Source organism: Anguilla anguilla, chromosome 14 (assembly GCF_013347855.1).
Source record: "Anguilla anguilla isolate fAngAng1 chromosome 14, fAngAng1.pri, whole genome shotgun sequence".
NCBI lineage: Eukaryota > Metazoa > Chordata > Actinopteri > Anguilliformes > Anguillidae > Anguilla > Anguilla anguilla.
The window spans coordinates 27,266,314-27,290,861 of record NC_049214.1 but is presented as its reverse complement, the minus strand read 5'-3'; the positions used below and the strand labels follow the sequence as shown (position 1 = coordinate 27,290,861).

General features: G+C 40.5%; 2 protein-coding genes across 3 annotated transcripts in view; one reads left to right on the top strand and one right to left on the bottom strand.

Moving 5' to 3' along the window:
* Nucleotides 1-8,633, top strand: part of plppr1 (phospholipid phosphatase related 1) — a 38,060-nt gene extending 29,427 nt beyond the window's left edge. The window contains exons 4-8 of the mRNA XM_035389885.1: nt 485-617; nt 2,839-3,089; nt 4,074-4,250; nt 6,455-6,586; nt 8,066-8,633. Coding sequence (XP_035245776.1) covers nt 485-617; nt 2,839-3,089; nt 4,074-4,250; nt 6,455-6,586; nt 8,066-8,098 — 726 coding nt within the window. The 3' untranslated portion in view covers nt 8,099-8,633. The remainder of the gene's footprint in view (nt 1-484; nt 618-2,838; nt 3,090-4,073; nt 4,251-6,454; nt 6,587-8,065) is intronic.
* A 5,324-nt stretch (nt 8,634-13,957) lies between these two features.
* Nucleotides 13,958-24,548, bottom strand: part of grin3a (glutamate receptor, ionotropic, N-methyl-D-aspartate 3A) — a 32,732-nt gene continuing 22,141 nt past the window's right edge. For both annotated transcript variants that reach the window (XM_035390171.1, XM_035390173.1), the window contains exons 3-9: nt 22,055-23,096; nt 21,817-21,962; nt 19,191-19,306; nt 18,546-18,697; nt 17,836-18,000; nt 16,705-16,775; nt 13,958-16,090 (exon numbers count right to left, since the gene is read on the bottom strand). In XM_035390171.1, the coding sequence (XP_035246062.1) occupies nt 15,742-16,090; nt 16,705-16,775; nt 17,836-18,000; nt 18,546-18,697; nt 19,191-19,306; nt 21,817-21,962; nt 22,055-23,096 (2,041 nt within the window). In that variant the 3' untranslated portion in view covers nt 13,958-15,741. The remainder of the gene's footprint in view (nt 16,091-16,704; nt 16,776-17,835; nt 18,001-18,545; nt 18,698-19,190; nt 19,307-21,816; nt 21,963-22,054; nt 23,097-24,548) is intronic.

The window sequence follows — 24,548 nt, the reverse complement described above, 5'->3', positions numbered from 1 at the left end:
TTATTGAGCTTACTGTAGCTTAGGAAAGACAGCTGATACATGTTTGTGTGCTGATATGAGCGTTTTGCTGTGGTCTAATTTATGTGAACTGTTGTTGGTTTATAGAGCTAATTGACTAATTGAGTTGGGTCATTGGCATTCCAAAAACTCCAGGAAAGGAATTGCATTTAACACTGCCTGCTTGGTTTTTGTGTACCTACACAAATGCATTTTTTTTCTGCTGGTGCTAGCTGGAAGATGCTATTTTAAAAAGTTTTGCGAATATGCATTTCTTGTTTTATTTATCAAAAGGACTTGTCTTTAAAGTATAATTTTAATCCCAAAATGCACCATTCTAAAATAGCAACTACTGCAGAGATACTCTACAGTAACCTGTTCCTCAGAAAACAAAATATTAAATTGGACCTATAGGGAAAACCTTTAGACATACATCTACACTGGACACTCTTGTTTTGTTTATTAATATGCTTGTTTTTGGTTGCAGATTTTCATTGGAGAGATCTCTATGTACATCATGAAATCTACGAGAGAGGCCCTGTTGGCCCAGGAGAAAACCATTGTGACGGGGGACTGCTGCTACCTGAACCCTCTCATTCGCAGGATCATACGGTTTATCGGTGAGCTCTGCAGTCTGCGCAAAATGACTTCGGTTTAATTTATAGTATAGTTTAATGCGTTAAGGGTTGGTCTTGTAACCTAAAGGTCTCAGGTTAGATTCCCTGGTAGGACACTGCTGTTGTACCATTGAGCAAGGTGCTTCACCTGCATTGCTTCAGTATACATCCAGCTGTATAAATGCAATGTAAATTGTACGTAAAATGTTGTGTAAGTCGCTCTGGATAAGAGCGTCTGCTAATGCAGTTGGGAAATTCAAGTGAGAATGGCATAATATAATAATCCTATCATGGCAAAACATTCCATCACCCTATAATGTACTGTAGCTTAAAATATGAATTTATATCAGAATACTCATGTTTCACGATTGTCACAATAAGCAGCACATTTAAGACAGATTCCTGTAATGCATTTTGTAAGTGTAAACATGTTAAACACATGAAGTCACTGCTATTATGATTATGGTTATGGGGAATTTTTTCTCCCTTATTTGTAAAGGACAACTTAGGCAAGATACACTGCTACTAAAACATATGCACTCCTCTAATAACTACAGAGGAAATACTGATTCCTGAAGGTCATGGCTTCACATTGTCACATTGGTTCATGGTTGATAAAATGCTGTAGTTCCACCTTATGACAGTCTTGTGTGCAAATAAGACTTTGCGATAGTGATAGACAGAGCTATATAGTATAGCAGTATCCATAAGTCCTCCTAAGATGGAAGAGGCTACCTGCAGCATTTATAATGAATGGGTTTTTTTTCAGGTAAATGAAATGTCTGACGTTTTGTTGAATGTTCGTGGGCCACATTGAGTAGCCGTCCCTGAACGGCCCACCCTATACGCAGCGTAACTCCCCCAATCTAGAAGACTTCCCAGAGTATTAGTGTCAAACCAGGAAGTGACACGCGCCGTAACTTCCTGACTGAGAGGACACTTTGTCACTGCGAGATTAAACCAGGCCGGAATGCAATATTCATGGCGGCCACGCCTCAAACCGCAGATTCTGATTAATTCATGTTTACATTCACACTTCAGTCTACAAGGCCGCTGGGACGCCGTGACTGTTAACTGGATATTGAATGTCAGGCTCATTACCATAAGTAATTATTATTCGGAATAATGATTTATCCCCGCGTCGGCCCTTCGTCATTATTCATGTTCGGGAGGAGGACATCCCATAATACGGGAATCTGAATGTTAATGAAAACCTTTGTCTGCGAGACAAGGCAGAATTGACATATACTGGAATTCCAATCTGTGAAAACTCTCACCTCGATGCGCTAGCTACCTCTGCATTATTCAGCAGAGAATCAGGTAATCTCCTCCTCTCAGCCTTGGTATTGCAATGATATGGATCATTGTATCGAGCCATCTTAAAACACTTTCCGCACAAGAGGGAAAAATTTCCGTACTAGTGATCAGAGATTATTATCTCGCCTGTTACTTTGCGTGCTTGTATTTTGCGCATGTTGAACGCACTATGACTCCTTATGTTGAGGAGATATTTGTCATAATTAATTCTGAGTTATTGTGAAATGCAGTTAGATCTGCAGTTGTGACCACTCTATATGCACACAGAGGAACAAATGGAACATTTGTACTGGAGCCTTAGTTTTGGAGATGAGCACAGTTTTTATTAATTGACTACACTGATCTCAAAGTGCAGGTGTAGCTGAAATACATGATGAAATGTAACATTTCCTTGCAATGATTGTGACCAGTGAAGAATATTCCTTGAATATTCCATCAAATACACACCGAGGATCTCTTAAGTCGCCAGAGTGGTCCCCATCTTATCATGAAAACATGACTCCTGCTAAAGAGTTTCCCTGCGCAATGAGTCAAGTCTACAAATAGTAATTTGGCATTCTAAACTGTAAAAAACCTATATATATATATATATATATGTATATATATATATATATAAAGATAATTTTTGTATCTTAGAGACCATTGGCCCATAGGGCAGCAGCCAGTGTGTTAATTTGCTTTACTGTTGGGGGTTGAATTCCCCACCCTGCACTTTAGGCATTACGAGCCAATCTCTGTCTGTAACTCTCTCTACTTTCCTCGAGTCGAAATTCCGGTTGCACTGCCTGTTCTCCTGAAAAAGAGAACCATCGGATTGCATGTAACAGAATGTGGCAGTATGTGGGATAGCTTGATTTTTTTTTTTTGGCTCGATCACACGATTGACGTTTCTGCTCTCTTCCCGCAGGTGTCTTTGCTTTCGGACTTTTCGCCACGGACATCTTCGTGAACGCGGGTCAGGTTGTCACCGGGAATCTGGCCCCTTACTTCCTCAGCGTCTGCAAGCCAAATTACACCGGGACAGAGTGCCGCTTTAGCCACCAGTTCGTCTCCAACGGCAACATCTGCACCGGCGACCGGGCGGCGGTGGAGAAGGCCAGGAAGTCGTTCCCGTCCAAAGACGCGTCTCTTAGCGTGTACTCTGCCGTGTACCTGACGGTGAGTCCTGCGCTGAGGGTTCTAGAATGTTGTTGACTTCAGTATTATGATCAACAGAGAGTCATTCTACCAGTTTCATAAAATGCCCATAAGTCAAGAATTCTGTATGGGGAAAGAGTAAATGAAACTGTGTAAACTAAGTAACTCAAAAAGGCCAAAGAAATCCAAATAAATGATTAAAAAACAGGGTTACTGGGAATAATACTATGATTGATGTTGTGGAGGAGAACAAATACCTAGGCATATGGTTCATATGGTTAACCAATTTCCTTCAGATTTCATTCATTTGAACACCTTGATACAACTTTTACACATCACTTTCACATTTTTAATTGGATTCTCCTATTGGATGCTCATATTACCTGACACTGTTCAGATAATCAACATGTCCAAATGGTAAGGTGTGAAGAGACGTGAATGTCACTGAATTTTAGCCAGTTTCAACAGTTATAAATGTTATTGTGTGAATAGTGTCTTCTCATGATCCCCGGGCATGGATGATCAGTAATTATGGTAACCCCAGCTCTCTGCTAGTCATTCAGTGAAATTGGATATGTTCAACAAAATTGTCATTTCATTAACTCAGGCCATTCATACAAATATTTATGGGTTTGTGAAACTGATGCTGGCAGGCGCTCATTTCAAAAACCCAGGAAGTGGTATAATGGAAAGGATCGCGAAATAAACATCAATCTACTTAAACACAGTTCAGCAGAACGCTAAAAGCCACTCTCGTCCTCAGGCAGTGCAAGCTGCAGTTATTTATTCAGTTACGTCTTCGAGCGCTTCCCGTAATTGGGTTTTCTCGCTTACTGTTTAGACTAGAGAATCATATTGACTTTCTCTCGTCGCTTGCGCAAATAGCTATGATAGCCAGTTCCTTTCTCTTCCTCCTCCTCCCCCCCCCTTAAAAAATTTCAGCAAATAGCTTTTCATTTGCGCCATTTCTCTCTCTCTCCGTGTCGTCGCGCGTGTCGTTTGCAGATGTACATCACGAGCACGATAAAGACGAAGAGCAGCCGGCTGGCCAAGCCGGTGCTCTGCCTGGGGACCCTGTGCGCGGCCTTCCTCGCGGGCCTCAACCGCGTCTCCGAGTACCGCAACCACTGCGCCGACGTCGTCGCCGGGTTCGTCCTGGGCAGCTCGGTCGCCCTTTTTTTGGTGAGTTTGCGCGCGCTAGGCGAGAGAATGGGGGGCTTCATTTCAAAGAGAGGCTCGCCGTAGTTCCTTTCTCTGTTCTCTCAGTGCTCTGGCAACATGCTGATATCAAAGCCAGGATGCTCTGGATATACCTGAGGAGTGCTGGGAAGATACGCTGACTGTAAAAATAAGGAACTGCTCTAAGAAGGCCAGGGTGGAGCCCTGACTGCCTCTGGCAACCCTCTGAGACCAGCCTGACCCGACAGAGTTTCCTGTGATGTGGGACAAATGCGTACTGCCAAGGGCATAGAGATAAGATAAGAAAGCATTGGGGAACATTTTTCTTTTATTCATTTTTGTATGAGTAATAATAAAAAAAATAAAAAAAGTAATAATAAAACGTTTTAAACGTTAATCAGCAATTAATGTTGCTGACAATAATAAAATGCTTACTAAAGGATTACAGCTAACAAGCCCTGTAATCTTTGGTGATGCTTTTATTTTTTTTTCTGCTTCCTTCCATTTGCCTTCCAGGCAAACTTTCCCGATAGTTAGGTTAACACTCATTTAATACAGCAGGCCTGCTCAGCTTTCTTATTATAGTATATAGGTATTGGCTTTGTCAGTGTTGCATTGAATCAGAATGCTGCACATACATTCCTGCTATAAGGTGAACTGCACAGCCTCATGCTGAATGTAAAAAGAGCAAACAAGTCTCCAGGGGCAACAAATTTGAAGTGCGGAGGCCTGTTTGGAAATGTGTATTCAGGTTCAGTGCGCCTGACGAATGCAGCCAGAAGCTACATCTATTTGGCAATTTTTTTGTGTTGGTCACCAGCGTCTCAAAATAGCAAAATCGGTTTGAAATTTGTGCTGAAAGTACTGAAAGAAGTTTGAGCCGCTCACAAAAGGCTTTATCAAAGTTCCACTGAATCGTTTGTAATAGAAGAAAATAGATTTTTGGTTTAAAAGCCTGAATATGAATTTAGAGTAGCACAGTGCCTCTAACCTCTCAACGTAATGGAACAAGGTTAAGATGTCCTGCTATTTTTCTAGCTTAGGGCTAGAAAAATCTGGTTTTTATAACTTTACATGAATCTGCCACATTTGAGAACTCGAACAATCAGTTAGATGCATACAGTGAAAGAAGAAAGCTGTTGAATTGTGTGGCCATTTCAACAGTTTTACTAAAGTGCGATGAAAATACATATCTTGGCTCTGTTATGAATATTCAGCAATGCCAACTTTCAGTATTTTTTTTCCTCAAAGCTTGCTAATGATGTTAGCTTGAAGAAATAACATAATTAGCGACCTAAATTTCTGTAGCTTGTCAGTAAATTGTACAGTTGTGCTGGCAAAGAAAATGAATAATTAAACCAAAGGTGCTTTGCTCCATGTTATTACCTGTTTTTATCCTGATGTACCTAGCTTGATTGTATTTTAGGATCGTCCTATCCTTTGTTCGCTCGTTCGCACACACAGGCCTGCTTCTTTGTAGCCTCGGTCCCCACAAACGCGTGGCAGCCATTACATCAGAAGACCCCAGCAGGTGCCTCCCGACTGCACATGCTCAGTTGACCAGGGCTGTTGCAGGTTAAGGTGGATTGTACCCTACAGGCTGAATTTCTCTCCTGGTGGGAGAGCGGTTACGTGTCGTCCTGTGGCACTCCCGGTCACGGTTGGCACCGGATAAGGTCAGGATTAGATTTCAGACCGGGAGGGGCATCGCCGTTTGGTGCGCCACACTACCTCAGAGCCACATAGTTATTACCACGCTAAATTCGTGTCATCAAAAAGCGTCACGAGGCCAGGCCAAAAGGGCACTGACTGAGAGGCTGCGGTATTTATATTTTTATTTTTCCACGGAGGTAGAATCTGTCATCTGGTCTAGCCCAGTTGTCGATGCGGTTACTCATTCGTTAATATGTTAATCGCAGCATGAAAAGAGACATGTGTTAGAAGACAGCCAGTGCATACAGGCGTGAGACAGGAAAAACATAGTTGCATAATTTGCACGTGTTTAGTATGAGACGGGCAAGAAGTGGGTGCCTTATTTTTTTTCATATTCATTCATGGGTGGGCACTTCAGACCCACCCAAGATTTTAGCATCCCTTCAGTTTTGGAGCCAATAGCTTCTAAGGTTGATTGTTTAGAGCGTTTCCCTGGCTACAAGTCATTAAACCGGTGTAGGTGAGGAGGTAATACAGAGTCTGTTCACTTGCAGGGAATCTGTGTTGTCCATAACTTCAAGGGGGTCCACACAACCCCTTCCAAGCAGAAAACAGAGGAGTACCGCGGGCTCCCGTTGATGACCTTCCCACGGGTGGAGAGCCCTCTGGAAACTCTCAGCGCACAGGTAACGCATTATTATTTAGCAATAGTATCCCCCATGCTCGTGCGGGTAATGTAGCAGTGTCATATTTCACCTCTGAGAAAGCTTCAGAAAGTCTAGGAAACGTGGAAGCACTTAATGAGCACTTCAAATAGTTACATCAAGCTCAACAAACCATCCAGGACCCTGCCTTTCATTGTTTTGCAGTAAATGTCAGTATATTGTGCATCTCTACTCTAATAGATGAGAGTACAGTATATTTTAAATGAATTCATATTGAATTTGGCCAATAATATATAGATGTAAAAAAATGAGTAAAAGCTGTGAGGCTGATTAATGATCTGTGCCTTTGCCAGAGTCCCAAAATGTCGGTACTTCATCATCATTAAACTGAGACACTCTGGAGTACTACAGTGTTCAGCTTCATTTATTGTATACTAATTGAGAACGACTGATTAGCCAACACCCTCACTAATTATGGGTGAGTACCCAAAATTACCCTTAGGTGTTAGAAGTTTTTCTCTACACTTTCGAAGCTCATAGAAACACAGAATTCATAGTCACAAAATAAATACCAAACCTTTGATCAACTTCTGCCATGTCCTACTGTTATAACTTTGAATGTCCTGCCTATTGCATTGTTACCAATCTCCTAGTATCCCTATGAAATAGTTTTGAACTTTGTCTTTATATTTCCTGACCTGTTGTATTCACACAATAGCAGCAACTGCTCATTGTATTATTTTGGACTCCTGTTCCATGTATACAACAAGCAAGGATGCATAGCTCTGGTGCTGATTTTCAATGCTACGGCATTTTATATATTCCAAATTTTGATGATTGTAAGCCTGTGTCAACGCTCCAGCCTCTTATTAAACTCAGAAGGGTGCGGGCTAGTGTACCTGTCCTCGGTTTTTACTACTTTTCGCTCCACGGGTTCTGCGGTGCGGCCATTCCACCAGAGGAACGTGGCGTCCAGTTTACTTCATCGTACTCGGCTGGGAAAGGCCAGTCAGCCGAAAGAGTCACTATGGCTGGACTGGGCGGGGAGCACTCAAGTGAAATCCATAGCGGGGGGCACTATGGATGCACCTTTTACAAGCAGACCTGGGTCAAATACTTTCGCTTTACGCTTTACTGATCTTGTCTGGTGTACTGGAACCAATGAAGTACTCTCAAAAAGTGCAAACCCCTCCTTCTGGTCATATTGACGGGCTCAGTTACACCAGGCAAGATCAATAGAGCACAGAAAAGTATTTGAATCCAAAGCAAATAAGTATTTGACCCAGGTTTGTTTACAAGGGGGACCTGTCCAAGAGGGCAACGCAGTAAATGAACATACAAATTATACAATAACAGATATTAGCGATGCACAATAAATACAAAGAATAACAATAAATGGTCTGAGCTTCTGAAGTAAACTAAATTCTCTTTCAAGGATTCCTCATTCGTTAGTGAATTTAATCGCACGCAAGTTAATCATTTCTTTCTCTTTTCTTATAGAACCATTCGGCATCGATGACGGAGGTCACATGACTAAGAGGCCAGCATAGAGTCACCTTTGCTTCCCCTCAAGAGTTCTAGGCACAAATGTTTTGTACTGTGTCATACTGTAAACAAAAATGGACAGTATTATGTTGTACCTAGTTAGAAGCCGATGTTTTGTACATTTTGTATACAAGAGTGCCGTAGCTAACCCTTATTACGTGAGCTTGGAACTATCACATTTCAGAATTTATGCATTCCTAGCCATGTTTTTACATAAAGTAAATTCCATACATAACATGGTATTGAAACATTGATGTTGTCATGTGGTATTTGTATAAAAAACTGTAAATCTTTGACAAAGGTCATATTTTGTAACCTTTTTTTGTTAGCATTGTATAAAACTTACTACTTTACCCAACTTTGCCTGCAGTTTTTCAGGAATGTTTTGGTATTGATATATTTTGGTGTAAGAAAAGACAACACATTGTGATACCTTATTGATGTTTTTTTTTTCTCCCTTTGGCATCTTTACTTGTCCTTGACTCAGCATGGAGTAAACAAAATAAATCCCTATTTGTACATATCTTTTCAGTTGGCACTCCAGTACTTTTTGTTTTTCTTGTTTTTTTGACTTTGTCCACGCATTAAAGTCTCTTCTTCAGTTCTTAATCGAATAAATATTCTCTTCTTACATACTATTTTCAGAAAGCTTGTTTCTTTTCAGCTTTATCGTGATGTGTGTTATTTTTCAGGGTTATATCTGTGTTCGACCTGAGATGGCTGGAATGCACACTGCTATGCCAATCTAAATCGCACTAAAATATTTCAGAAAGCTTGCAGTATGACCCTACATTAGATTATGCACAGTTTCGCTTACATTTTTAGAATCTGGTTGGATCTCTGATTATATTGTGGTTAGAATCATTGTTATAATTTACATTTGATGAGAATCTGTTAAAATGATAAGGCGACCTCCACATCACTTTTCTCATCAGCTTATAGGGGGAGTACAGACTATATAGGTGTGTAATCAAAGATTATATGCTATTGACTATTTTAGTATGTTATTTTCTGACATGGTTTGAATGCTATAGGGTGGCACAGTTGGTGACTGCCATAAAATGTATACGGCACATGTACAGTATATGCCAAGGAAACAAATCACCTTAAAAAAAGAGGGCTATTAGGTTGGAATTTTTTATTGTAAATATTAAGGACACCATATATCAATATAATAACATCATTTATCATAACACAGCAGATAAACGGGTCTCTTTTTGTATGGTGAGAATGATGAATGCTAACTTTGGTAAATTTTTTAGTGTTCAGCTCTAATAAGTGAAATAAAGCAGTAACGGACAGGGCACAAACTTTCTTGGCCTTTTTCAAATAACTACCTGTCTGCCTCGTCTTAAAATGTACATGGTCATCATCTCCTCTGGAGGAGAGAAATTTTGACCGCTCATGAAAAAAACACTCTATTGATTGTTTTTTCACAGCATGTCAAAGTGGTGCTGCTTTGCAGCATTTTGGAGCGCTCTCTGTAACATCTTGTCTCCCCACATTTGACATTGTGTTCTCAAGTTTTCAGGTCAACCGTCACGCTTGCTGTGTACAGCTACATCAGCCTAACAGGACAGGGAAAGTGTCCATGAAATAAATATTTAACTTAAGTTATCCAAGTCCTGTCGTGACTTGATCGTTTAAACACTTTTTTAAAATGAGCTAGCTACATAGATATACTTAGTAATGTTGATAAACAGATGTTTACTCAAAAGAAGAATTAGCTCTTCTTTAGTGAGCCATGTACAGAGTATAATTATGTCTAGAAATATGCCATCCACATATAATTTTACAACAGAAATGTCATAGCACGGACATTGTCATGGATATATTGTGCATATAAATAGTGTGTGTTATAAATAATATAGTACAGTGTAAATATCGGAAAGGTTGTTGAACATGTAAAATATTATATTTTATTGTTTCTTGTTTTAACCCAGTGCAGGTTTAGCCTTTTTGCATTTGCTTTGTCTTTGACTTTCATTTTCCAAAGATGATTTAATTTCAATGAGGTTCCCACACTTCAGTAATCAGTACTCACTAATTTCACCTGTCACTTTATAATATAATAAAAAATGTAATTCTTTTTTAAATGATAATTTTCTATATAGCATGAAAAATGAAAGATTAGTAGTTCATCTGATAGATTTAAACTACTGGGATGTAAATATAGGACACAATGTGATATTCATAATTTGAATTTCATAATTTGACCTTGAGAAAGTAAATACTCCTTCACCATAACATTAAACATGTGTAAATATATTTGACAAATAGTTTCAATCCACAGCTCCAAATAGTTTATTGAACCAAGAGAGGCCAGTGAATTCCAGACACCAAGTCCTCCATCAGAAGTGAGAAAGAGCATTAGCCAGACAGACGAATTGCTTTGTACGTGTAGGACAATCAAAGGGTGATCCAAAGCACGTGTGAGGCAAACACCAGCAAGACAGAGGACAATGGCCGAACTACAAACAGCCGATTTGTCATTTAATCAATTCCAAGTCTGCAAGACTCTTTTAGCGATGAATCAAGACAATAGCTAATATCTCAAGCACGTAGCATAATACAATAGTGAACACCTGTGGCAAAACAAAGGGAAAAAACCTTTCTAATATTTGTCTACAATGGACATTTATTGTTCAGATTAGCGTACTGAACTTTAACTCATCATTTAGACCCTTTGGTGTCAAGGTTTGAAGACTAGTGACTCAATATGCCTGCCTTCTTAGACAACAATCGCATAAGATCACCACCTTTCTCCAACAGCCATAACCTCAATGTACACATGACATGAAGTGTGAGGGGAGCAGCCATGTGTCAGCATTGCGTTTGACACGTGAATGATCTACACTTCATATAAATTTGCATGCTTTTGCTGTAATTTCCCTGATATTAAACTGACAGCAGTCCTCTGCTGCTCACGTCGTAAACGTCGTATTTCACAATGACTGCATTTTTTCCAAGTAGTTAAACCTCTCTTGAGTATTTAAAAATTCTAAAAAGAGGTACAAATATATCAAACAAAGTGGAAAAAGTAATTTAATAGTCATTTATTCTGCAGGCCATGGCTGGCCTATTTGCATACACCTTCGTGTTCCCATCAGGATTAATACTGTTGTGTAAAATGTGTTGTCAGTTAGTGCCTCCTCAGTCTCATTATGAAGCTATGCACATTAGGTCAGTGCAGTTGGAGCATTCTTGGATAGGTTAGATATATTACTTGTATTACAGCTGCTTATCTTTTTAATTGCTAGTTTCTCCCTAATTCATTAGCCCAACTTGAAAAACTACAGTACGAGCAAGGTTTCATTTGAGTAAGTGTACTTTCCCATAGTCTCATTATGGTTTTTGTGTCATAAGTGAAGCACACTGCTTTGAGATCCACTACAATTTTTACTCAGTCACACACTACTATTACTGCACATGAACACATTTTAGATTTTACCTTTCACACAATGTCAACCTTTAATTTTTTATGGTTCGGCTTATCTATATTTTCTGCAATGTACGGATGTTTTTTTTCTGATGCAGAAAGACTTTCATCTTTTTTCCTTCTATTTTGGAATGCCCAGTCGCATTAGCTGGCAGCGCCCATTGCTGCCAACTCCACCACGGACGCGGGAGTACACAGATAAGCATGCGGTCTCCTTTTAAAGCTTGTGATGTTTCTTATCGCATCGCAGTGTACAAGTTGTGCTTGCGCAGACCTGAGTCAGACACTTCATGTTCAGCTTAACCTTAATCCCAGCCAGCTGGATCCGTCCCTTCCCTGGGTGATGCGAACACTAATTGTGTGGGGCTGCTGCTGGCCACAGTTGGCGCTGGCTAGTCTGTTTTCCTTTTCTCTGTGCACCTGGATTCTGACTTGATGCATTTCCTATAAACTGCCAACTACAGGAACTATAGAAGTTGGAAACTGGCACGTGGTTTTATTAAAGACTGGTTGTAAAGTCTATTTTCCAGTGCTATGCACATTCAGTGACCCGGCTATGCGCTCTAAAGAGCAGAATAAAGACCAAGTAAATATTCTCCTGCTGGTTATGAGCTTTTCAGTTCCACTATCCTTGGAGACCTGCTACTTCGGGGTTTATACCCAGCATGCTTCACTGATTAATCAGTGACCTCCAGGCTCTACTGTATGCTGATAAATCTATTTTTTTATTTTATTTTTTACACCACGCCACATTTAATCTTCAAGTGCTAGTTCAAAGTTTTCTTACATCTTCTCAAATGAAAACCAGCTAAACTCAAAAGCTGAATGGAAGGACCAACCATTACAGTGTACTTAAGCATTCATTTAGACTCAACAGACTATATAAACCACTTATGCAAGTGATTATCTATTGACAGTATTTTAAATGGCCAGAATATTCGTATAGGCAAAAACATTTACACTATAATTTCTTCTCAGTGGTAAAATGGAGGGAAAATAACAGTAGTACTTTCTGTACCAAATATGCTATTTTACAATACAAAGAGGGCAACTCATTTCTGAACCCTTGTCAGTTTCAATTTTGCCATGATACAATAAAATTCAGTTCAATTAAATTCAGTTCTGAAGTAGGACAGACTGTATCCATTGGCTGTGCTTCAAAGAAATGTTTTTACAGGTCATCACGATCCAATTTTAGATAAAAAGCTACTGTAGGTTCCATTCACACTGTATCACACTGTTAATTTGCCTAAGTCAAAAACAATCAAACATGACCAAATATATAATACATTGGTTTAATTTGAGTTCCTATTTGAGTCCTGCCTCTCTGTCTCTGGGCTTTAACTGTTCGCTGTCATTAACAAAACTGAAAGAGACATTTTGGTGAACATATTAGTGCTTTCCTGTCTTACAATTTAATACTGCATACAAATAACTGAGGTGACAAAGTATTTTTTTTCTCATTTAAGACATCAGGCCCTATTCTGACACGACAAAAAGGCTAGCGTAGAGTTATAACACACTTGGTAAACAGTGATCGAAGATCTCGCAGTGGCGGATAAAATCATGCCTGTGCCTGATTTTATGTGAGGATTTGTGTTCCAGTTTTATGCTGAGCAGATGGAACAGGGCTGGATCTCTCACCTGCAGAAGAGAATCGGTGCATTGCACTGCACAGCAATGTCTGCACAGACCCACTGGTTCTCCATAAATCTGCAGCCAGAAGGCACAACCACCAACACTAATACATGATAAGGGGTGATTATGAATATTATGAATACGAATAAAGATTTATTGAATGCACCACAAGGGCATTTTCAAACAGATACCACTGCATAAACGGTCATACGTTAAAATGCCCGATAGAAAAATACAAATTTACGATGCGTTTTTTTCCCCCACACCTGTTTTTTTATGGCAAGCTTTAAATTGGTAAATAAACAATTCCGAATGTGGCGCGATCACAAAACAGCACGAGTAACGATGGAATGCCGTTTGCCATCTCATTAGACCAGTGATTCCTGTTAGGTGAGCGATTCTCGCTGAAAGCATTCGCTCAATCACACAACTGTGCAACTGCTGCCATTATTTGTTTTTCTACAGCACTTTGAGCTGCTTTTTTCATGGAAGGTGCTATATAAATAAAAATAAACTTAAACATAATCAAATAGCGGTGTCAGAACCTCACAGAAAGACCCACCCAGTCAAAGTGAAATATGTATGTGGGTTTCCAATTTTACCAACAGGCTTCACATGGAAAAAACACTCAGAAAGTTAGCAATACTTAACCTGTGGAAACTTGATGCCAATTTTATTGATAGGATACACTGAATACAGGTTTTTTTTTAATGCAGGAATTTTAGTAGAAAACTGAAATTATTTAATCCAGTGCGGTTTGCTTTATAGAATTCCAGATAGTTCCTTCCTATTGAATGCATATGAATCACAAAAGGTGTATGATCACATCTTTTTTTTTTGAACAACGTAATCAGACCAGACATCTTGGCTGGACAGTAGCTTTTCTTTTCATCATCCTAAGGAAATGTTACTATTTCACAGTTCATTATCTTCTGCAGCCTACTGTTTACTTCATCAGGTATTTGAATGCACTGAGTAACAAAAAAAAAAGTACATTTTGCTCATAAAAGTTTTGCCGAGCAATTTTATGAAATATAATATTATTAACAGCACTCCATTGAAGATTTAAGACATTTTCCATCTCAAACAAATTTTTATAAAGGTAATCTCTCACTGAAATCTGTGCAGTAACATTATCATTACTCTGTATATGATATGTGAAATGTGCTTCCACTTTACAAAATGATATACTCGATTTCGCTTCATAGTAAAAATAATGTGTATTCAACATTTTTGTATTTCGATGTTCATGTAACACGGTACGGTGATTGTTCAACTACACAAGAAGACTGACATGGACGTAGACAATTCATATTAGAAACCGTGTACAAGTGTATATCGTTTTTATGAATTAAAAATGCAGGCGACGAAACAGCTGGAACGATCAGCTAAACAGCATGGCGACTCATTTTTCAATCGAACGATAACATTTGTGCAGCTGTCAAATTTTAATTACAAGGATAAAGAGGCAGCAAAGGGAGAAATAATCAGATAAACACTGATTCTGGCCATTTTTGTCAACCCATATCAAAACAAACTAGTGGATAAAACACGGTTAGTGGATTCAGTTACCTGTAGACAACTGACTAAAGATACGACTGACAAAAGTACCCGGTCCACTCACCCTAAAGAGGTGCAGACCTGTCAGCAGTACAGGTGTGTACCAGTAGGCCACAAGAGCTGACATGCAGTTCAGTCCAGTGCTGTGAATGCCAATATAACTCTTTGCTATCTATGTGATTTAAGAGAATTAGTAATAAAAATAGATTCATTTGCATTCCTTTCTCGTGGTGCTCTTGACTATGATGATCAATGAATGCTACCATTCTATAATGTCTGGCTCAATATATGAGGCACCAATACATGACTTCTGAAATCCATGTCGTTAATGTTTAACAAGCAGTAAAAAGCAGTGGTTTTCACATGTTCATATTAAGTGCAGATTATATGAAGAAAGCTTCCTGTTACATATCCAAAAGCAGATACTGAGCACTGACGTACTCACGTAGCATAACACGTCAAAACTGCTAAACAGTGCAAGAATATAAACATCTTCCTCCAAAGGACCACACAGAACAGTGGCACCTGGAGTCATACGTTATAAAAAAGATCTCAGCACTTTTTCGTCCACAGGTAACAGTGGAACTTGCACTGCAGGAACTGTACATCGTATATTGACATCTTCAATTCTGGCCATTTTTTTGCCAAAACGGAAAAACACTATACATATTTTATGACACAATCTCACTATCTCCACATAAAGGCCATGTCAATGAGTGCCAGTTCCATCAAATTATCTCCTCCATTCATATTTGCACAAATTGACCACTGCTAGAAGTTGTCCTTACCGTGAGAAGTAGTATTTTCATAATATCTCTCTTTTAAAAAATAGGATGTGCAGAAAGTATATTGCAAAAAAGAAAAACGAGTCTTAGTATCGTCACATCCCAGAGCAGAAAGCTCAATTAAAGCTCAGTTGTACCCACCGTGAAGGTAAAAACGGTGGACACAGTGCTCCTTTTAAGACGTCCTGACTGTAACGTCGAAGCCGACCTCATGCACTGCTCTCGGGCGCCTTCGTCGCGTTCTGCTGCTGGTACAGCTCCAGTTCTTTTTTCTTGTTGATGGCCTGCTGAAGCTCCTGCTTGATGATCTTTATTTGCTTCTCCAGGTCGGTGAGCTCCTGGAGGACGGGGTTCTGAGCCAGGCTGAGCAAATCCGTCTTGCCGTTGGAGGTGGCCTGCAGGGGGAGAAGCCTTTTAACCGGGGGCGGTGGGAGGTCTTTGCACTGCGTAAACTCCAGGTCGTTCTGCTGGGCCTCGGGGATGGGGAGCTTTTGTCTGTTGCAATTTGAGTTGTCCGAGGTGTTCCACGGCATTTGTAGGTTTTTCCCAACGTTACACCTTGAAATTGGAAAGTAGACCAAAAAGTGCCCTTGCTTAGCAATACAGTATATCCACGAAAAGTCGTTTTGTATAGTGCCACCATGAGTTTTTCTTGAGCTATTGTGAGCTGATAGAGCAGTCAATAGGAATAAAATATTCACCTTATTACAGTTTTGTATTAATTAGCCATTTTTGTGAATAGCCATGCCCACGTCTACAGGAGACCTTTCTTATCCTTAGGTTTTAGACCTCATTCAAGACGTACTCAATGCCAAATTTTGTGCAGATGTCTGGTACATCTGGCATAATAATACTAATAATAAAAATAAGAATTAAATAATAATAATAATGATAATAATAATAAAAGAAAGAAAAGAAAAATGAACACATACAGCAAGGTGCAGTGCTTAGCCCATAGAGACACCAACAAAATGGTGCTTACACAACTATGTTGTGTAGGCCCTGTAAATATTGTTTGATTTGCATCTCTACCAGAGCAGATGATGACAGCACTTATGGTTGAAATAAAAATGCATTGAAAAGCAATTTTCAGGCCAGGCAATCAGTTGGCAAGCTGCATTAAATTTTATTTACAGCTGTAAACCGTTATTGGCTTAAAAAGAATGGCGTACCTTTTTTCTGTCTTGTCCACTGTTTGTGGTTTGTCTTCACTGAAGGATGAATTAAGTGCACGATGCAATCTCTGAGGAAAATAACTTCCTTTAGTATCACAAAGAAACATTTTCTGACACGGTCAAAGGTATGTACTTGATTCTAAGATGATAAACTAAAATAAACTAGTGGATAAAATGGAATTACCCATAGACAACTGACTACACTGCAGCCAACAGGATGGCCCCTATCTACTTGCAGGACATGATTCGATTCTATACCCCTGCTCGACCACTCCGCTTTGCAGCAGCAGGGCACCTTGTACTCCCTCCCACCCGAGTAAAGGGATCACAGAGCTTCTCCACCCCAGCTCCCCAGTGGTGGAACAAACTCCCTGTCCCTCTTCGAACCTCTCTCTCACTACCCACCTTCCGCCGTGGTCTGAAGACTCATCTCTTCAAACTATACTTGGACTAACTACCACCACTCTGTATATTTCACTTTAAATCCCCCCCCCCCCCCCCTTTCATGACACTCGTTACATGTACCCCCATTCAAGCACTTTTTGGTAATTTGTATTTGTCCTAATATTGTAGCTTGTTCTTCTGCCTATTTGGCTTGGCAGAGGTTAGGTCAGAATAGTATTCACTGTGTGTTCTTCACTAAGCTGTGTTCTTGGATAGAAATAGCTGTACAAAATAAGTATTGTATCTTATTGAACCTGTGTTTTGTAGTTGTCCATGACCATGAAATGCACTTTTGTATATTGCTTTGGATAAAAGCGTCTGCCAAATAAATGTAATGTAATGTAATGACTAAAGATACGACTGACAAAAGTACCTGGTCTTCCTACCCTAAAGAGGGGCAGACCCGTCAGCAATACAGGTGTGTACCAGTAGGCCACAAGAGCAGTTCAGTCCAGTGCTGTGAATGCCAATATAACTTTTCACTATCTATTTGATTTAGAGAATTAGTAATAAAATAAACTCATAAGCATTCCCTTCTCTTGGTGCTCTTGACTATGATGAGCAATGGAATGCTACCATTCTATAATTAATTACTGTATAGAATCTGTAAATATCACATCTTAAAAAATGACATCAACGTTATATACCAGCAATAAGTGGTAAACATCTGGAAACTGAACGCACCTGACTCGTGTGAAGCCAGTATTTGAACCGTGGTTTTTTTTTCATTCCCGGAAGAACCAGCCGGTAGACGATGTGCTCGGCTAACGTGGTAAGAAGGGACAAGGCAACTCCTACACACAGCATCACAAATAACCCTGAGAAATGTTTGATTCCCATCTGCAAAGTCTGGAGAAACGACCAGAGGCATAGTCATCAGTACATTCATACAAAGAAAATCTGACAAAAGGAACACTTGTTGATCCAAAATGGCGGAGAACGACATGGGCAGAGGAGGGAAGTCCAGGAGTCAAAGTTAGAGTCCTGCCCCGTGTTTCTCTTCCACCCATGAACTCAGCCAGCTGGTTATACGAATTAGCTCTGCCTCCTGGCTGAATATTTGTGCCAAACAACAAATACAGGTGATTGAAACAAAATACTGGGGAGGACTTTCACTGTCTGAACCTGGATTTTCCACCCCTGGATGAGGGCCGGGAATTTGTGTGTTTTGAGTCTCTTTGGAAACTCTGAACTTGTTTTGTTACACTAAACCAATGTTCAAATACTCTCAGTGATTTCTAAGTCATTTGAGGTAAAGACTATTGGAAGCCACCATCACCTTCTGGAACTGCCTTGCATTAACAAATAGGAAAGACATTTGACTGTAATTATAAATATATAACCCTTTATCAAACTGTAATGCATAAAATTCAATATATCGAATACTGTATTACCTCTGTAACAGCAAAACTTCTTTTGCCGCACGGCACAACCTTGTACCACTTGTCATGCAGCATGTCCATGAAGCCATCTGACTTGTACTGACTGACCAGCTCAGAGATATTGGAGGTTAGCGGAGAGTTCTGTGGAAGGCCGATCCCATATCCTGCGAGCAAAGATTCTCACTTAGCAACGCTCGAAAGAGTCTGAGCAGGCGGCTCCTTTATTAAAAATGCCATCATCTCTGAAGGGCATAACACCTGATGAATAAAAATGGCTTTGCTTAACCTCTATCTACAGTCCGATGTAACAACAGTCGCATGTGTAGGAGTTAAGTGCCATCTTAGAGATGCTGGCACAAATGTGAACATTGTCAAATTTTATTTTAAGTCTTTTCTATTAGACACTTTCATTTATACTATATCTGTATAAAACTAATATTTGCATCTGTTCCTTGTTCTAGTACACAGCCATTTACCATGGTATGAAAATCATATATATATATATATATACATACACACACTTGCCTTATGGGACGAGGGCTAGGGAGGCAATTATTTTTACTGACATGTTCTGTTGCTCTTCTGTATCTTTATACTCCTGTACCCTCTGTATAATTAATAAAAAAACTGTTGACCACAAAAAATATATATACTTGCCTTCAATTGCAAATGGCTTTCCCACAGTGAGGGTCTTGCAGTCAGCGTCTATTGAAACTTCATAGTCTAAGAGGGCTTTGTCCATAATGAAGGCATCGAGTTTCTGAGGATCATCCCTGAAGGGATCAGCAAACAAAGGGCTTAGCAGCAAGATGTAACAGCTCAAAAAATAACAGAAATGCCACATGCTTTCAACTTCCCTCCTCGCGTCTTCCCTTAGGGTGTGGTTTCCGCTAAAATAAGCTATTAACAATTATATCCATGAATTATTCCCAGCAGGGTTTGTTGTATTGGAAAGAGCTTAATATTAATGAAGCACACAGGCAATCCACATTGTAGGCGCTTCATCCTCCACTGTAATTATTTAACCGGTGCTTTAGGATAATGGCCATTCCCTGTCACTAAAAATTCACTGGACTTAATTGTAATATAGAGTCATGTCAGGGTGTTACAACAGTGCAAAAAAAGATCTGAGGTGAAGTTCACTCTGGGCAAATTGAGGCACTTTTGTCAAATGGCAATGCAGAGTTTTTATTGCTCGTATTGATCTCACTCAGTCAAACGACCAAATTAAAAGGCAGTCTGGAAAACAAAACACTTCGTTTTGATTATAGTATTCTGCTGACAGTTTGTGGAAACACAGCCAAACAGTTAATTTCATAGAAAGCAAGATAATGGAGAGAGGGGAGCGAAACCAAGGAAAAAGCAACAGTGTTGCTGAATAATGGCATGCCAATACAGCAAACTTTATGGGCACCAACATTTCAATGCAATCCTTTTCACAAAATGTAAACGTAGGATAGCTAGCACAGAGGGGGCAGTGAGTCAGGGTTGATATGAGGTGAAGACATGTCCTGGCTAAAGGCATAGCCCGCAGTTGTTGCTGGTGCTTCTCTCAATTCAGGAACAGGTGCTAGTGATGCTAGTCTCTTCATTCCAGATACTCCAGTCTCTCACAGCGCTTCCTTGCTTTGAAGCCAGTGTAGATTTTTGTTTAAAAACGGTTGTTTCAAACCTAGCACAAGTGTGATGCTAGCCACAACAAGCCACTAGTTATGTATGAGGTCAGACACCGTATCTCAGAACAACCCAAAGAAAATACATAGAGCTTTTCTCTCAGTTTCACTGGACTGCAGCAGCCTGTAGTACCAGCCACTTGTCAATTGTTGGAAAAACTGATATAAAGAAAAATCCCTGAGCTATAATTGATATTTGTTAACCCCTAGACTATGGCCAGCAGCCGTACCACCCTGCATGAAAATGTTATGGACATTGGACATACATGTGAAATGTCCAATGGTTTAAAATGATATAGATGCCAGTAAAATAACTTCAGTAAATCACGTATCTAAAAATTTAATTCAGAGAAGTAATCACCTGAAGTAGCTATTCTGAGGCTCGGAGCACTACAATGATTAATTGGGGAAAAAATACAGAACCCCCCCCCCCAACAATGGAATACAACAAATGCTAAATAAATCATGACAAATTAATTGTAGCTTGTAAATTTTCAGCTGAGCATTTAAACACAATACTGAATTGTCTTAAGGGTTGTAGGAGAACAAAAGCACTTTAGAAATTACTCCTAAATATTGCACATAAAACATTAGTGTTTCACTGAAGCTAAGCGGTGTAAATACTAATAAAATTAAATATGCATTGCATATTTTAAAATTAGCATTACAGCCCTTTTTATTTTGGGTTCTGTTTTATTATGAATATCAGGTTCAGTGTGGTTGAAATGTTGTCCATATATTAGCAGTAAAAGCGGCCTACGTGTCATATTTTATTTTATGATCATCGCTGAACCTCGGGTTCTGAAATTAACACTGTTATACATTGGGCAATATAACTCAACCTTTAATTATCTGGAGCTACTGAAGATTTGCATAGCAGAGGATAGTTTTGGCGGCAGCTTTTGACTGCTATAACAGCTTTGAATATTTAATTAGCAAACTAATTTCCAAGTACTATAATCCCATGGAGATGGTAACACTGGTATCATTTATTATTTTAAATATTATATAAAGCAATCAAACTATATAGGACTTTTAAATGTCCAACCATCCTGAAGATCTCCTGTGATTCTCTCTAGAAATAAAAAAGGCGGTCTCTGGTCAGAAATGAGAGAGAATCAGAATTACTGTCCTTCTGGGATCCTACATGCCACAAGACACTGCCCAAAAATAATTTTTTCCACCTTCCTGGGCACAAGATTTATATAGTGTCATAAACAATTGTGCTGTAGAACAGTTGCCAAGAAAGGGGGTGGTTCGTCTGAAGGGAGAGGGAGAATGTGAAGGGAGTTTACTGTAAAATACATACCAGAAATGTAACATAAAATCAAACCTGACCTTTATATTAAAATAATGTAAGCTATTCAGGAACGGTGATCATTCATAACCTTAGACACATTTTACAAATAACTTTTTATGGTTACTAATATTATTCGAGCCCTATATTTGAAAGGCTATGCATTTTGTTGCTCTAAATCTTATTATTCTTATTATAAGTCGAATCATACCCCGTTCAGTTCACTGGTCACTCTACAACTGCAAGGTTCTACTGTATTTCTTGACATTTCCAAGCTCCAATTACACACACGCTTGCATTTTATATAACTCACTTGAGGTGATCTATGCCGTCCGGAGTCGCAGGCACGTTGTACCGTCGCATGTACTCGTGCATCTCCGGGAAGCTTTTCTTCACGTAGTCCTCCGCGCTGCTCTCCCGCACCGTCCCGAAACGGAAACCTTGGGACGGGTGATGGAGCTTGAAGAAAAGAGTCGTTATTTTAAACGTTTTCACTACTTTTGGATTAGCCACCCCATGAGCTTGCTAAAGTTTGCGCTACGTCTTCTTACCTTGGGATCATGTATTCCTGAGAGTTGCTCATAGGTCTTTTCCCCGACCATCACGGCAGCCAGATTGGCCGTGTATGTCGACAGACAGAACAAGCAAAAAATGGCCCAAAGGTTCATGAGGAACCTCCCCGTCCAACACTTTGGCGGTTTAATGGCGGCCGTCCTGCCAAAGAGTATCGCGTAACAGACGTTGAGCGCCGACGAGAAGGAGAAGACCTTGGTCCTGTTCCTGCCTTTCGGGGTCATCCCGAAGGGGCTCTTCCACTCGTAGAGCGTGAGGAAGATGGCCGTGACGTGCAAGGACACGAATATCCCTAGCCACATGCTCCAGTGCAAGGGCCACATGAAGGCCCCGATGGGGGCGGCCGTGTCTCTAGTCCTGACCAGGATGCCCAGGCTGGTGGAAAAGAACGGACTGGTGAAGTCGATCACCTGGCTGCGGGCCGAGTTGATGCTGAACGAGGTGACGGCCAGATGGGCCGCCCCGCTCAGGAGGTCCCCCACCAGCCCCGTCCAGCGGCCGTTCTTGTAGGCGCCGTACTTACCGTCGCCGACTATGTAGAGGTCGAAGACGAAGCCCATGTCCTCGGCCAGCTTCTCCAGCAGGTCGATGCAGTAGCCGTAGCAGCACTTCTTGAACTCGAAGGGGATGGTGTCGTTGAGGCCCTGGAAGAGGCCCTCGAGCACGGCCGTGTTGTTGGTCAGCGGGTCCAGGCACAGCTGGCCCGCCGGGCACAGGCCGTCCTCGTCCACCTCCCGGGTGAAGACGAAGGGGTGCTCCACCAGGGTCACCACCCGGAGGTGCAGCCGCGAGGAGTGCCTCCAGTCGCCGGCCCGGTGGCGCCGCGCCTTGTCCGGCCATATCCCGTAATCCATCATCACTCTGCCTTCCTTCCACCGGCCCAGCCTGGTCCACATGGGGTTCCCGATGGGGTCGTGCTGCAGGTTCCAGATGAAATGGTGGCCCTCGGAGGTGATCACGGTCTCCTCCCGCGATCGGATGTAGCCGCTCAGACCATCAAAGGACGTGTTGGCCAGAAACCTGGGCGAGGAGAAGACGCAACTGTGTTACTTGATTCATGTCTTATTTCTTTGATGTTTCTCAGCGATTGGGCAAACTGTGCCCTCTAAATTTTACCACGAAATGTGTGCTATAAATTGGGCGGCTCCATCACCATTCAACCAGCGGGGGGCCCGGGAAACGCCAGGCGGAGGCGCATTCACAAAACCCACCAACTCATCAAAATCATACTGATTATTCAAAGTATTTCAATGCATAATTCATCAGCATAATTTAAATGCATAATTTATAGGGCATTTCAATTGTAAGTTCGGCATTCAAGTTCTGATTGGGCACATTTGGTCTGCTGTGTCAAAATGCCCAGATCTCTGGCACAGCAGACATGATAGATTCTCACAATTTGACTGTGAAAGGTTTATTTGCTGCCTGTAACATGTCCAGCCTAGCAATTACCCTACAGCCCATAGCTGGCTTTGAAGTTCAGTAATGTTATCCGGAATTGGAGATGGAAGCTAAATTGGTTCTATCAAGATAAGGATTGGTTGAATCAGGTGGCTAAGTGCCGAACCACAACAAAGCGGTGCACTCTGTCTTCCATTGGGACAAGGGTAGGCTAAGCTTGCTCTTGACCAAATATTTTCTCCCCCTTCTATCTTCAAACCCTGTACACAAAACCCCACAATTCACCCCTTTTACCTCAGCAGGTCATCAAGCCATATGGACATTGCACAGAGCCAACTTATGTCAAGTGTGAAGTAAAGATAGCTGTTAAACGTAAGAAATAACAGGTTGCCAAGTGGAATAGATTTTAAAACCAAATCCCCATTTTACATAATTGTCAACACAAGTAAACAATCTTTTTTTGTTGACCAATTTGACTGGCTGCACAAAGATTGGCATTTGAACAGAGGAAGGCAGTGGAATGTGTGTTCTATAGGGAGGAGTATCAAGGTCTGCTCATTTCACAGTGTCTTATGACTGCACATTTAATGACTGTTAAAAGTCTGTTGTATTGCATAACGCCCCAGAGTGTCTTGTATCACTGATTATGCAGACTAATACAAACATTGAAACAAATTCAAACTGATTCTGGTTATTCTGTCTGGAGTGCAACTGTCAGAAATGAACCTTTGCAAGCCCTTAATGCAAAACTGTTAATTATTCATAAGAGTACTTCACATGACCCTTACAATGTCAAACAATAAATAAGAACACAATTATAATAGCTGCCTGTATATCTTTTTTTTTTTTTTTTTTCTCATCTCATCCGTATGTAAAGCCTGGATTGGAACGAACAGTGAACAAAGAAAAAAAGTCAGCTTGAAAACTACCCGTAGGGATTCAACAATTAACTGACCTTGGCCATGCACTGCATGATGGATTTTGATATAATCAAGAGGTATTTAAAAACTCAAATTGGGTTTCTGTTAAATAAAACCATTACAGTATTAATTATGGGCAGCACATTATTTT